Source organism: Mandrillus leucophaeus, unplaced genomic scaffold (genome assembly GCF_000951045.1).
Source record: "Mandrillus leucophaeus isolate KB7577 unplaced genomic scaffold, Mleu.le_1.0 Scaffold106, whole genome shotgun sequence".
NCBI classification, from domain to species: domain Eukaryota; kingdom Metazoa; phylum Chordata; class Mammalia; order Primates; family Cercopithecidae; genus Mandrillus; species Mandrillus leucophaeus.
In genome coordinates, this window is record NW_012098765.1 from 995,168 (window position 1) to 1,010,116 (window position 14,949).

Sequence of the window (14,949 nt, forward strand, 5' to 3'; positions counted from 1 at the left end):
TTTTTTTTTTTTTTTGAGACGGACTCTTGCTCTCTCGCCCAGGCTGGAGTACAGTGGTATGATCTCGGCTCACTGCTGCAGCCTCCGCCTCCTGAGTTCAAGCAATTTTCTCCTGCCTCAGCCTCCTGAGTAGCTGCGACTATGGGCACACGCCACCGCACCTGGCTAATTTTTGTATTTTTAGTAGAGACAGGGTTTCACCATGTTGGCCAGGATGGTCTCGACCTGCTGACCTCGTGATCCACTCACGTTGGCCTCCCAAAGTGCTGGGTTTACATGCGTGAGCCACTGTGCCTGACCTGCATTCCTTTTTACGGCTGAATAATATTCCATTGTATACATAGACCAGCGGTATCTAATTTTTAAATCATTTAAAAATGATTGCACTGGCTGCTGTCTCAAGGAACACCTTAGTGGGACAAGAGTAGAAACAGAATGGTCCATTTAGGAAGCTGTTGGAGGGCGTGGATGAGAGAAGATGTTGCCTTTGTTTGAGTGGCAGCTGTGTCAGGCATGCAGCCAGCTTGGATGTGCATAAGAGGAAGAGAGGAATCGGGGTGACTGTGGGGTTTGGCCAGGGCACCTGGCGAACGGCGAGGCCGGTTTCCACTCTAAGGAGGACATGGGAGGAGCAGTTTGCTGGGGCCGAGAAACGAGAGTTTTCTCTGGGCACGGATCATTTGAGATGCCTGCTTAAAATTCAAGTGAGGATATAAGGATTCCATTGTGTGGCTCAGCATGAATTATTTACCATATCCCATATTGATGGCTATTTGGATGGCTTCCAGTTTTGCTAGCATAGCCAGTGTCACGATAAACTTGGCCTATGGATTTGTGGGAGTGTTCCGGAGGGATACATTCCAAGAAGTGAAAGTGCTGGGTCAAAGGGTATGAATTTTTTCTAAGTGTATACTGCCAAATAGCTGTTCCAAAAGACTTCACCAATTTATATTCCTATCAAAAGTGCATGAGAATGTGAAATTTCCCATACTCTTGCTAACAGTCAGTGTCACCAGTCTTTAAAATAAAAGCTTTGCCCATCTCGAAGGCCAAATATAATATTATTGTTTTAACCTAAACAGAATGTTACCTGGCCGCATACTAGTAATCCCATGTGGATGTACCATAATTTATTTAGCCATTTTTCATAACTAGTTGTTTCCAGGTGTTTTTATTGTTTGTGCTCTTATAAATAACCATTAACAAACATATTTTTTTATTTTTGAGATTGGGGTCTCACTCAGTTGCCCAGACGGGAGTGCCGTGGTGCCATCACAGCTCACTGCAGCCTCAACCTTCCCAGGCTCAGTGCTCCTTCCACCTCAGCCTCCTGAGTAGCTGGGACTACAGGTGTGCACCACCATGCCTGGCTAATTCTCCTGGCTCAGCCTCCTGAGTAGCTGGGACTACAGGTGTGCACCACCATGCCTGGCTAATGGTTTTGCATTTTGTTGCCCAGGCTGGTCTTGAGTTCCTGGGCTCAAGTGGTTAACCCATTTTGGCCTCCCAAAGTGCTAGGATTACAGGCATGGGTCGTTGCACCCAGCCAACAAGCATCTTTATGCACAAAAGCTTTGCCTGCATTGTAGCCTATTTTCTTAGGATTGGTTCTCTGGATAGAATAACCCGGGGGAAGAAGAAGACCCTTTTTGTGGCTTTTGTGATATTTTGTTGAATTATTTTCCAGAAAGACTACAACAGTTTCTATACAGGCTCCTCAGCATTGAGTGTTTTTATTGGCTTTTAGCTATTTAGACAACTCCCTGTCATTTTCATGGATGACATATCATTTTGATTTTTCCTGCTTTGACTGGTAGGCCACACAGTGGGGCTTATGTGGTCAAGTGATTGATGGAATCTGAACCCAGGTTAACTCAGAAGGGGCCTGATGGGGCCACGGTACCACTCTGTGTTTTCCCAGGTCCTGGTTGTATAACTGGAATAGACACACATGGTAGCTGGCAGAATCTGTCATTGGCGCACTGACCCATGGAGTCAGGGCCATTATGGTAGAAAAAGCCACGTGGAAGCTCCTGGAACTCCCTGTCTTTCCCAGAATAGTAATTCAAAAGCAATTCTCTAACCTTTGTGGAAATTGTGGAGATTGGTGTCACCATTAACAGCTTGGAAGAAGCAGGGGTAGTGATCCCATCCCCATTCAGCTGGTCCGTTTGGCCTGTACAGAAGGCAGATGGATTTTTGGAAGAATGACTTTGGATTATTGTCAACGTGATCAGGGGTGACTCCAATTGCTGTACCTGTCCCAAATGAAGTTTCTCTACTGGAGCAAGTCAGCACAGCCGTTGGCAGCTGGTGTGAGTTACTAACCTGGCAGATGCTTTTTTCTTCATACCAGTTTCCAAGGGCTACCAGAAGGCAAGGGTTCACATCTTCACAGTCTTGCTCAGTGCAACATCAATTTTCCCACTTTCTGTCCTGATTTAGGCTGCAAAGAACTTGAACTCTACAGTCCACATAGCCTCACACTGGTCTCCTACATTGACAACATTATGCTGATCAGATCTGATGAGCAGGAAGTAGTTGAGTAAGTGCAGTTGGCATTAAACCTGGTGGATGGCAGTCTGGCAGGGTCCAGTCTGGCAGGGTCCAGAATGGATACAAAACAGCACCGGTTGCCAGGCGCAGTGGCTCACGCCTGTAATCCCAGCACTTTGGAAGGCTGAGGCAGGAGGACTGTTTGAGCTCAGGAGTTCAAGACTAGCCTGGGCAACATAGCAGGACCTTGTCTGTACTAACTATTAAAAAAAAAAAAATAGCTGAGCATGGTGCATGCCTATAGTCACAGCTAGTTGGAAGGCTGAGGTGGGAGGATCACTTGAGCCTGGGAGTTCGAGACTACAGTGAGCTATGATCACGCTGCTGGATTCCAGCATGGGCGACAGGGCGAGACCCTGTTTCAAAAACAAAAACAAAACCTGGGCTGGGCGCAGTGGCTCGTGCCTGTAATACCAGCACTTTGGGAGGCTGAGGTGGGTGGATCACCTGAGGTCAGGTGTTCGAGACCAGCCCGGCCAACACAGTGAAACCCCGTCTCTACTAAGAATACAAAAATCCCAGCTACTCAGGAAACTGAGGCACAAGAATCGCTTGAACCCAGGAAGCGGAGGTTGTAGTGAGCCGAGATCGTGCCACTGCACTCCAGTCTGGGCGACAGCGAGACTCTGTCTCAAAAAAAAACAAAAACAAAACAAAACGCAGCCCCATTTACTTGAATAGAATCATATCAGTTATTTGAACAGAAAGCATTTAGTATAAAGAATTGTTAACTAAATGTAAAATTGTTAGCCAGCTAACTTAAAGGGTAAAAAGAAAACTAAGAGGTCATGGCAGTAGCAACGGCAGAAAGCAGCTACCACCCTTAGTCCTTAAGGGACAAGGGAAAGAGTTTGAAAGATGAAAACTTAGAAGCTCAGAGGAGGGGCCCCACAGAGCTGAGACTTAGACTGCTGAGGAGGGGTGCTGTTGGGTTGATGCTGTGACATTTCGTGGACTTTTTGGATTTTGGTGACAACTTGTACCACATTGGGATGTGCTACTTCAATCCATTTACTTTCCATACACCCCATAAGGCTTTTCATTTGGAGTGAGGTCCAGAGCATCAGAGACTCTGCAGCCAGTCCAGGCTGCGTGCGAGCTGATCTGCCACCTGGGCCAGATGTAACCAGCAGATCCGGAGATTAACTCGCAAAGTGTTGATGGCAAATAGGAATGCTGTATGGAGCCTTGAGCAGGCACCAGTGGCTAGCTCATTGTGCAGACCTCTAGGGGTTTTTTGTTTGCTTGTTTGTTTGTTTTAAGAAGAAGTCTTGCTCTTGTCCCCCAGGCTGGAGTGCAGTGGCGCAATCTCGGCTCACTGCAACCTCAGCCTCCCGAGTAGCTGGGATTACAGGCGTCTGCCACCGCGCCTGGCTAATTTTTGTATTTTTAGTAGAGACGGGGTTTCACCATGTTGGCTAAGCTGGTCTCAAACGCCTATGCTCAGCTAATTCTTAAAAGCTTTTGTAGCAGCCAGGCGCAGTGGCTCACACCTGTAATCCCAGCACTGTGGGAGGCTGAGGTGGGTGGATCACAAGGTCAGGAGATCGAGACCATCCTGGCCAACATGGTGAAATACCGTCTCTACTGAAAATACAAAAATTAGCTGGGCATGGTGGCACACACACGCCTGTAGTCCCAGCTACTCGGAAGACTGAGGCAGGAGAATCGTAGGAACCTGGGAGGCGGAGATGCAGTGAGCCGAGATCATGCCACTGCACTCCAGCCTGGTGACAGAGCAAGACTCCGTCTCAAAAAAAAAAAAAAGTTTTTGTAGAGATGGGGTCTCACTGTGTTGCCCAAGCGAGTCTCGAATTCCTGGGCTTGAGCAGTCCTCCTTCTTTGGCCTCTCAAAATGCTGAGATTATAGGCATGAGCCACTGCACCGACCTAACCAGCTTTTTCTGGCCAGAGTGTAAATATTTTCAGCTTTAAGGCCTTATTGTCACAACTCCTCAGCTCTTCTGTTGTATGGAAAGTAGTCATGGACAATACAGTGGGCCTGGCTGTGTTCCAATAAAACTTTATGTACAAAGGCAGACAGATGGGCTGGACTTGGCTCAAAGGTCATAGCTTTCCCACCCCTCACTCTCAGGTGTCATGGAAGTATCATGGCAGGAAGTGGCCACATCTCTAGTTCTGAAGGAAGAAAGGGAAGAGCTGAAACTCTTGGAAACTTAGAGGAAGGGCTCCGTGGAGCTGAAAGTCAGACCCTGGGAGAGGTGCTCGCAGCTGGCGCTGGGTTCTGGAGAGAGGCTGGATGAGATGGGTTTGTAGATGTCGGGAAGCTGCACACCGGATTCATCTGCTGCCAGGAGAAGAAACGATGCTGCCAGGGAGAGGGCGGAAGACGGCTGGGGTGGGAGAGGAGACAGGAAGGAGCAATCCCTCCTCCCTCCTCAGTCTGGCAACCTCCCTCTAGCGCCCCCTATTGGCAGAGCCTGGCAGAGCGCAGCGGGCAAAGCAGGAATATGGTTTGCACAGAACAGGGTATACAGGATGGGTTGGGAGCTGGGGGACTATCACAAGTGCTTTGATTGGCTTTGGGCATTTAGATGACACCCCCTCCCCCCCATCATTATGGATGACTTGTCATTCAAATTCTTCCTGATTTCATTTCAGAGATTAAATAACTGTGAGGGGGCCCATCAGGGTAGGGGCTAGAGGGTCAGGGTGGGGAAGTCATCTCTAAGAAATAGGTCTTTTACCATACATGGTGGCTTACATTGTAATCCTAGCACTTTGAGAAGCCGAGGTGGAAGGATTGCTTGAGCCAAGGAGTTCAAGACCAGCCTGGGCAGCATAGTGAGACCCCCATCTCTACAAAAAATGAAAAAATTAGCCAGGCGAGGTGGCACATACCTGTAGTCCCAGCTACTCAGGAGGTTGAGGTATAGGAGAATCGCTTGAGCCCAAGAGTTTGAGGCTGCAGTGAACCATTTTCACACCACTGTACTCCAGCCTGGGTGACAGAGCAAAACTCTGTTTCAAAAACAAAAACAAATAAATAAGCCTTTCTTTTAGAAATGAAAAGTGAGTAGGAGGAGGGAAGGGGGCTCCAAAGACTCTAGGAGGAGCCTAGGAGGAACTTGCAGCATTTAGGATCCTTCCATCCCACCTTCAGATGAAACCCAAATCTCACCATCTCTCTCCACCACCACTGCTGCCACTCAGTCCTGCCCCCAGCACCACCATGGGCATCTGCAGTTGGCTCCCTGGTTCCCACATCCACTCTTGTGCCTGTGGTCTGATAATGTCACTCTCTTTTCACACCTTTCTATATGACATCCTCATGCAATGTCCTCCATTGCCTAAGGTGCAGAATCCAGTTCCCTTACTGTGGCCCACAAGGCCCTGCCAGGCTCTGGGCCCCACTCTGTTGCCTTCCCTGCCCCTTCTATTCTGCTCCAGCCTTACTGGATGCTGCAAGTCTCTTCCCACCTCAGGGACTGAACCCACTGATCCCTCAGCCTGGAATCTTCCCCCTAGGTCTTCTCCTGCCTTTTCTGTACTTCCTTCATGTTGCTATTCAAATAAGACCCCCCTTGCAACAGTGGGGAGCAGATCTAAAACGTCATCTTCCCCCAGTCTCTCTCTAGCTGCCTGCTTGATTTTTCATCACAGCACTTGTCGCTACCTGACATTGTATGTTTCTATTCACCGCTATATCCCCAAAGCTAGAATTGTGCTGGGCTAGTGGAGGGTGCTCTGCAAATATTTGTCAAGCAGGTAAATAAATGAAAGAATGAACAAATGGAAAGGGCAATGTGGCTGCAATGTGGGACACAGGGCAAGATGGTAGGGGGTGAGGCTGTGGGGGTTGGATGGTGCAGGACGTTTTGGGGCCAGGTGTAAGGCAGGGTGTCATAAGGGGAACAGGTGTGGGGCACAGTCTTATTGGGGTGATAGGTGTGGTCAGGGCCTCGTCGGGTTGGGTGGGGCGTTTGGATGATAGTTTAAGAACAAGATGGGGTGCGGTGGCTCATGCCTGTAATCCCAGCACTTTGGGAGGCTGAGGCAGGTGGATCACCTGAAGTCAGGAGTTCAAGACCAGCCTGGGCAACATGGCAAAACCCTGTCTCTACTAAAATACAAAAGTTAGCTGGGCATGGTGGCATTCACCTATAATCCCAGCTAGTCAGGAGGCTGAGGCAGAATAATTGCTTGAGCCTGGGAGGTTGCACTGAACCAAGATTGTACCCCTGCACTCCAGCCTGGGTGATAAGACTCCGTCTCAAAAAAAAAAAAATAATAATAATAATAATAATAAAAAAAGGGCCGGGCGCAGTGGCTCATGCCTGTAATCCCAGCACTTTAGGAGGCTGAGGCAGGCGGATTACCTGAGGTCAGGGGTTCGAGACCAACCTGGCCATCGTGGTGAAACCCCATCTCTACTAAAAATAAAAAATTAGCTAGGCATGGTGGCACACGCCTGTAGTCCCAGCTACTCGGGAGGCTGAGGCAGGGGAATCCCTGAAACCCTGGAGGCAGAGATTGGGCTACAGAGCAAGACTTGGTCTCAAAAATAATAATAATAATCATAGTAATAATAAAAAGAACAAGGCGCCATGTCTTATACCGGTAATCCAAGCACTTTGGCCGAGGCAGGAGGATCACTTGAGCCCAGCAGTTCGAGACCAGCCTGGGGAACATAGCCATATCCTGGTCTTTCTAAGAAATAAAATTAGTCAGGTGTAGTGGCTCGCACCTGTAGTTCCAGCTACTCAGGAGGCTGACGTGGGAGGATCACTTGAGGAGTTCAAGGCTGCAGTGACTTATGATTGCACCACTGCATTCCAGCCTGGTTAACAAAGCGAGACACTGTCTCTAAAAATAAAAATATGAACAAGCAGAGTCATTGCAGAATTTATTTATTTATTTTTAGTTTTAGTAGAGATGGAGTCTTGCTACATTACCTAGGCTGGTCTTGGACTCTTGGCTCAAGCATTCCTCCTGATTCGGCCTCCCAAAGTGCTGGGTTAACAGACATGAGCCACTGTGCCCGGCCCATTGCAGAATCTAAGCAGGGGAATACTGTGACCAGACTGTCATATGTTGGGATCTCTGGGGCTGCAGGCTGTATGTCCTGGGAGGCAGAGACCAGCTATTCAGTCAGAGATGGTGGCATGGGCGGGTGTGAGTGGCGGAGGCAGAAGGCAGTGACTCTGTTCCAGAGGTGTTTAGGGGTCAAAATCGGGGGGCTTGAGGATGGATGCAGTGAGGGGTGAGGGAGAGGCTGTGTACAGGACAACCCCCATGCTTCTGCCTGGGATGGTGCTGGATGGAAGATTGGATGTGGAGCAGTGTCAGGGAGAGGTGGAGGCTGCTGCTGCCACCATATTGGCCAGAGGTTCAAGGACTCGCTGACTCCTCCCATCAGTAAGCCCTCATTTCTTGAACTCCCTGGGATCCAGGGAGGAGTCACCCACCTGGGCCTGACCTCAGGCACCCCCAGCCATGGAGGGACCAGGGCTGCAGGCAGATAAAGCCCCTAGGCGGGGAGTGGTTCTGAATCCAGGGGTTGACTGTGGCAAGAGGCTTAGTCTCTGTGCCTCAGTTTCTTCATGTGTAGAATGGTAGAAATGGAGGTCCCTCTGCATTGGGTTGCTCTGGGGACCAAACAGGCTACTCTGAGGAAAACCCTGGGACAGTGGCTGCATGGGGTAAGTGCTGTGTGCATGCGAGTGTCTGACTGCGTGAGGTTTTATTGTGGTACCAGGGAAGAAGAGGTCTCTGCATCTGGGAGGGCCCCAGAGGAAGCAGCAACATTCCTGGGTTTCAGCGGAGGAAGATGGGACATGAGACACAGCAGATCCTGCTCTAAGCTGGCCCCGAGCAGTGCCAGAAACACATGACATGTCCAACTGGCCTTGCTTCTGAAATGTTTGTGGTTTAGCAGCACAGGCAGAGAAGAAACAGATATTTTCCAAATTGAGCGATGTGTTGAGATCAAGTGGTGTCCAGGGAGTGGGGGTCCATGAATGGCATCCCAGAGGAGCGAAGGCATGAGGGGCCCTGGAGGGATGGATAGGATCCAGCTCTACAGGGCGGACAGGCGCCTCACACAGAGCCAGAAAGAAGCTGGCACGAGAGAGATGGGTGGCGAGTGGCCCAGGAATGCGGTGGGGGAGCCATCGGCTGCCTGGAATGCCAGTCAGAGAGGCTGTACTCAGTCAAACCCAAGCAGGGTCTGTTGGGAACCTGCCGTCTGTGGGCTCTGGGCTGCCCCACTGAGCCAGACAGGCAAGGAACCTGTAATGGAGTGAAGACAGCCTATTACCAAGCATCTGAGCAAGGCCATCTCCAGTCGTGCTAAGAACAGGGTGATGGGGCCTGGCGTGGTGCTCATGCCTGTCATCCCAACACTTTGGGAGGCTGAGGTGGGCAGGTCACCTGAGGTCAGGAGTTCAAGACGAGCCTGACCAATTTGGTGAAACCCCGTCTCTACAAAATATACAAAAATTAGCTCGGCATGGTGGCATGCCCCTGTAATCCCAGCTACTCGGGAGGCTGAGGCAGGAGAATCACTTGAACCCAGGAGACGGAAGTTGCAGTGACCTGAGATTGCGCCTTTGCACTCCAGCCTGGGTGACAGAGCAAGACTCCATCTTAAAAAAAAAAAAAAAAAAAAAAAGGGCCTGGGGAATGTGAGAGGACCCTAGGGTAGGAGTGAGGTGGGGTCTGGAGGCTGCTTTGGTGAGGGCTGAAGGGGTGGGTGTGATGGGAGCCTGGAATGGGGAAGAAGAGCTTGGGGGAGAGCATGTGCAAAGGCCCTGAGGCGGGCATGAGCCTGCTGCGTTAAGGAAAGAACAGGCCATCGTGGCTGGAGCAGAGCTGGCAAGACAGAAGATATGAGGGGAGGCTGGCAGGGCAGCTGAGCCCCAGGTCGCCAGGGCCTCTTGGCCATGAGAGGGTTTTGTCTTAGGTGCTGGGGGAAGCCATGACAGGTTTTAAACAGGAGACTGTCCCCTTGGCTTATATGTGAGGAATGGATTGGGAGGTTATGAGTGGCGACAGGGGGCGCCGGGGAGGCAGCCAGTGCTGTAGTCAGGAGTGAGATACCAGTGGCCCAGGCCCAGGCAGTAGAGTTGTAGAGAAATGGACAGATCCAAGGAGTGTTTCAGGAGCAGAGCCGCTGTCCTTGCCCGGCCCAGCAAGAGGCAGGTGTCTGGCCTGAGGCAGGGCCCCAGGAGTGAGTGAGGAGAAGGCCAGTGTGGGAACAAAGGATGGGGGGCCCTTAGGCTTTCAGGAGGAAGTGGGATCTTGAGCGTCTGGCCCCAGGACCGGAGCCCACCTGAAAGGCCGTTGCTTCCTCCTCTCTGAAATGAGGATGTGGCCACCAAGCAGGGCCTTGCTGGGACAGACCCCCAGTGGGTGCTTAAAATAATTAGAGTCCTATATTAGTTGTGATGATTCCCACAACGACTAACGTATTAGTCATAAAAGTGGCAAGTGTACGAGAAAGGGGAGAGAAATTCCCTATGCTCAACACCCAGGGATTCCCAGAGAGATTCTCCAAATCCACATTCTGGGCCCCTGCCACACCGCCGCCTCTGGATGATGCTTCAGGGCTGTGCTGTCTCACTCTGCTCCTTGGTTATATCGAGGCTGGTGCCATCTCTCCCGTACCTGGCTTTAGCTGTTTAGCCTGGGCCATCTCCCTCTCTGCTTGGGGTCATCTTTGGGGTCTGTGTCCTTTCTCCCCAACCCTGGATTTCACGGTGGGCCTGTCTGCTCTCTCTTTGACCATGGGTTTTGTTTTTAGCCTGTGCCACCTCTCTCTACCTCGTGGTTATCTTTTGTGCCTGTGCCATCTCTCACCGACCTTGGGTTTGTATCTGGGTCCTGTGCCATCTATTTCTGACTCCAGGTGAAGTTTTGGGCCTGGGCCACCTCTCCTTCATCCAGGGTTGTGCTTTGGTACTGGTGTCATCTCCTGACCAGGATGCTGTTTGGGGCTTGTGCCCTATCTCCCTGACTATACACTGGGCCGGGGCCTGGGTTATGTCTCCACTGGCTGTGGACACATGCTGACCTGCACCCTTCCTCCCTACCCAGGGTCATTTCTGGGCCCTGCATCCTCTCTCCCTGCTCTGTGTTCTGTCTGGGCCTGTATTATCTCGAGTTCTGCCAGTCTCAGCCCCTTCAGGACCTTGGCTCTTTTATGGCCCTAGGGAGAAGTTGCTGCTTGAATTGGAGTTTGGGGAGAGCCCCCATCCCCAGCCCTTGATGCTGGGGCACAGTTGAGGCCTAGGGGACGGAGTCAGTGTGCCTGGAGACGTGAGATGATGAGGATGGATATGTGATGAGAGTCCGATTTCAGGCCCAAGGTGGACTCCTGCAGTCAGTCCAGGCTCCTGGCCCATTCTGCTCCCTACCTCTCTCTCTTACCTCCCTCAGTTGCTCACTCTCCATGCATTTCTCTCTAACTGTCCACTTCTGTCTTCCCCTCTGCCCCTCTCCGCCCCCGCCTGGCTTCCCCTCCAGCAGAAGGCAGACCTGGCTGTGGCCGCCTTCACCATCACAGCTGAGCGGGAGAAGGTCATCGACTTTTCCAAGCCCTTCATGACCCTGGGGATCAGCATCCTCTACCGAGTGCACATGGTATGGTTCCCCTGGAGACCATGGGCTGCTTGCCTGGCATGGAGGCTCGGAGGCTGCGAGTGGGAGCCAGACTTCCCCAGGACCTCAGATGGGCCGGTCAGGCTCCCAAGTCCCTGGTGGGGCAGGGGCTGGGTGTGAGGCTCAGGCCAGGGGTGGCTCTGGGTCTCACTCCCTCTCCCCACAGGGCCGCAAACCTGGCTACTTCTCCTTCTTGGACCCCTTCTCCCCTGCCGTGTGGCTCTTCATGCTTCTTGCCTACTTGGCTGTCAGCTGTGTCCTGTTTCTGGCTGCCAGGTGAGTCCACTGCCTACTGGGAAGGAAGGGGCTGGAGGAGGCACGAGCCGGGGCCTCTGGGACTGACCTGCCCCTTCTCTCTTGGAACTGTCCTTGGCCTCCCCTTTGGGGCCTTGGATTCCCTGCACCCTCCTTTCTCAATTTTGTACCCTGTGTCTGAGTCTCATTCTTCCCCTTGTGGCTCTGACTGCTCTGTGATTCTGTGTTTGGGTCTCTCCCCTTCCCTCCTCTCCCTTTTTTACCGCATCCTTTCTCTATTTCTCTCTGTGCATCTCTGTGTCTGTCTCTGCCTCTTCTGTCTCCATCTCTGTGCATCTCTCTCTGCCTCTTCTCTGTGTGTCTCTGTCCATCTCACTCCTTTTTCCATCTCTCCCCTTTTTCTTCTGATCACTGTGACTTCATCTTTTTCCTTTGCTTCTCTCCTTTTCCTCCCCACCTGGGCCCTGGGCTCCATCCACCCGCTGCACATCTCTCCACAGGCTGAGCCCCTACGAGTGGTATAACCCGCACCCATGCCTGCGCGCACGCCCCCACATCCTGGAGAACCAGTACACGCTGGGCAACAGCCTGTGGTTTCCCGTGGGGGGCTTCATGCAGCAGGGCTCGGAGATCATGCCCCGGGCGCTGTCCACGCGCTGTGTCAGCGGAGTCTGGTGAGAAGCTTTCTATCTGCCTCTGCCCAGGGTAGGGGAGGGACCCATCTGAGGCCTGGGTGGGATTGGGGCTGTGGCATCTCCTGGCAGATTTGATTCCCCGTTTCCCCCTGCAGAGCTGAAAGACGAGGAATGGGGTGGGGAGAGCTGAGCTCCAGCCCTGCCGCTCACTGGCTGTGTGAGTTTGGCTAGGTCGCACCCCTCCCCTTGCCTCAGTGGCCTTCCCTGAAAGATGGGGAGAAAGATGCCCACGTCTCAGGGTTGTGAGGATTCAGTGAGGCTGCTATGGAAGAGTGCTCTGTGAGCCCTACAGCCTTGTGTGGGCAGGAGGGGTACAATTGTAACACGATCAGTGTCACTGTCTTGGACGTTGCCCTGGTCATCACAGGGACATAGAATCTCCAAGCCAAGACAGCCGTCACTGCCTAGATGTTTTCTCAAAGTCCCACAGGGACCCAGTATCTCAGACAGAACTTCTTTGCCCCCGTCCCAAGCCCCAAGAAACTACATGTCAGACGGCAAACACCCACAGCTTGTGGTGTCTGGCCCACAGGTTTGATATTGTTGTTGCTGTTGTTATTTTGAGAGAGTCTCCCTCTGTCACCCAGGCTGGAGTGTGGTGGCACAATCTCGGCTCACTGCAGCCTCCACCTCCCAGGTTCAAGTGATTCTTTTTTTTTTTTTGAGACAGAGCCTCGCTTTGTTGCCAGGCTGGAGTGCAGTGGCGTGATCTTGGCTCACTGCAACCTCTACCTCCCGGGTTCAAGAGATTTCCCTGCCTCAGCCTCCTGAGTAGCTGGGACTATAGGCATGCACTACCACACTCGACTAGCTTTTTGTATTTTAGTAGAGACGGGTTTCACCATGTTGGCCAGGATGGTCTCGAACTCCTGACCTCGTGATCCACCTGCCTTGGCCTCCCAAAGTGTTGGAATTACAGGCGTGAGCCACCGCGCCTGGCACACCTGGCTAATTTTTGTATTTTTAGTAGAGACAGGGTTTCACCGTGTTGGCCAGGCTGGTCTTGAACTCCTGACATCAAGCGATCTGCCTGCCTCAGCCTCCCAAAGTGCTGGGATCACAGGTGTGAGCTACCGTGCCCAGCCTTGGCTCACAGTTTTAAGAAACTGGGAATTGAATGCCAACACTTGGAGCACATTCACTCACAAATTTAGATTTCTTGCTTTCCTTGAAAATCTGGGAGATCTGGCAGCGCTTGGCTGGCATTCCTGCCTGGTGTCACCGTCTGCTCCCATCCACCCCCGTTCCCACTGCCCACTGCAGTCGCCTGCTGGCCTGGCCTCCGTAAGCATCCACGTTTGCTACCCTGGGCTTTAAATAGCAGCTGGACTTGGTTGCTGTTCCTGCAATTCTTCTCACCTCCTGTTCCTCACAAGAACCACGGAGAGCCGAGGAGAATGCTTGGAACAGGGAATATGCTCCCTGTTTATGGATTAGGAGACTGATACCCAGAGAGAAGGAATAGCTTGCTAAAGACTGTGTAGTCAGCTAGAGGCAGGGCCAGGCTGGGGCCAGGACCAGGCTCCTTCCCCCATGCCAGTGCGCCCTCAGCACTGTCCAAGCTCAGCCTAGCCCTCAAGGCCCTTGGGAGCCTCTCCAGGGCAACCCCAGGTATCTGGCCTTCTTGAGGAACACTTCTTCCTCACCTCCCCACCACAGAATTCATTCACCCATGGTCATTCTTTTACAGGAAAAGGGTCTCGATCCAGACCCCAAGAGAGGGGTCTTGGATCTCTCACAAGGAAAAATTCAGGGCGAGTCCATAAAGTGAAAGCATGTTTATTAAGAAAGTAAAGGAATAAAACAATGGCTACTCCAATTGCTTGAACTCAGGAGGCGGAGGCTGTAGTGAGCTGAGATCTCGCCACTGCACTCCAGCCTGGGTGACCAAGCAAGACTCTGTCTCAAAAAATATATAAATAAATAAATAAATAAATAAAAGAATGACTACTCCATACACAGAGCAGCCCCAAGGGCTGCTGGTTGCCCATTTTCATGGTTATTTCTTGATGACATGCTAAACAAGGGGTGGATTATTCATGCCTCCCCCTTTTAGACCATATAGCGTAACTTCCTGACGTTGCCATGGCATTTGTAAACTGTCATGGCTCCAGTGGGAGTGTAGCAGTGAGGACGACCAGAGGTCACTCTCGTGGCCATCTTAGTTTTGGTGGGTTTTAGCTGGCTTCTTTACTGCAACCCCTTTTATCAGCAAGGTCTTTATGACCTGTATCTTGTGCCAACCTCCTGTCTCATCCTGTGACTTAGAATACCTTAACCGTCTGGGAATGTAGCCCAGTAGGTTTCAGCCTCATTTTACTTAGTTCCTATTCAAGATGGAGTTGCTCTGGTTCACATGCCTCTAACAATTTCACAGATGCCTATTGAGCCTGTCCATGTGCCACGCACTCAGGTGAGGAATCAGCCCCATCCCTGCCCTGGAGAGGCAGAGGAGCTGATAATAAACTAGTAAACAGATAAATCGACACTGGACATTCTATTTTATTCAAAGAATAGGTCCCAAAGATATTATCTAATTTGTGTCTTTTTCAATTCAAGACTAACCTTAATAGGTGGCAGTTTTTTCCCTTCTCCTAAGTGGAACTAACTGCGGTATGGCAGGCATTAGCAATTCACTTGGCTTGGACACTTGCAAGTCTTGATGGTTTTTTTAAACGGTTTTGGATGGGCATCATTTCCGATGATACCCCTGTATAGGATTGCTTGAGCCCAGGATGTTGAGGCTACAGTGAGCTGTGATCGCGCCATGGCACTCCAGCCTGGATGACAGAGCGAGACCGTCTCAAAAAAAAAAAAAAAA

General features: G+C 51.4%; 1 protein-coding gene across 1 annotated transcript in view; it reads left to right on the forward strand.

Moving 5' to 3' along the window:
• The window catches only part of GRIK5 (glutamate receptor, ionotropic, kainate 5), a 75,862-nt gene that overhangs the window by 41,966 nt on the left and 18,947 nt on the right, over positions 1 to 14,949 (forward strand). The window contains 3 exon segments of the mRNA XM_011983004.1: positions 11,047 to 11,160; positions 11,345 to 11,454; positions 11,934 to 12,107. Coding sequence (XP_011838394.1) covers positions 11,047 to 11,160; positions 11,345 to 11,454; positions 11,934 to 12,107 — 398 coding nt within the window.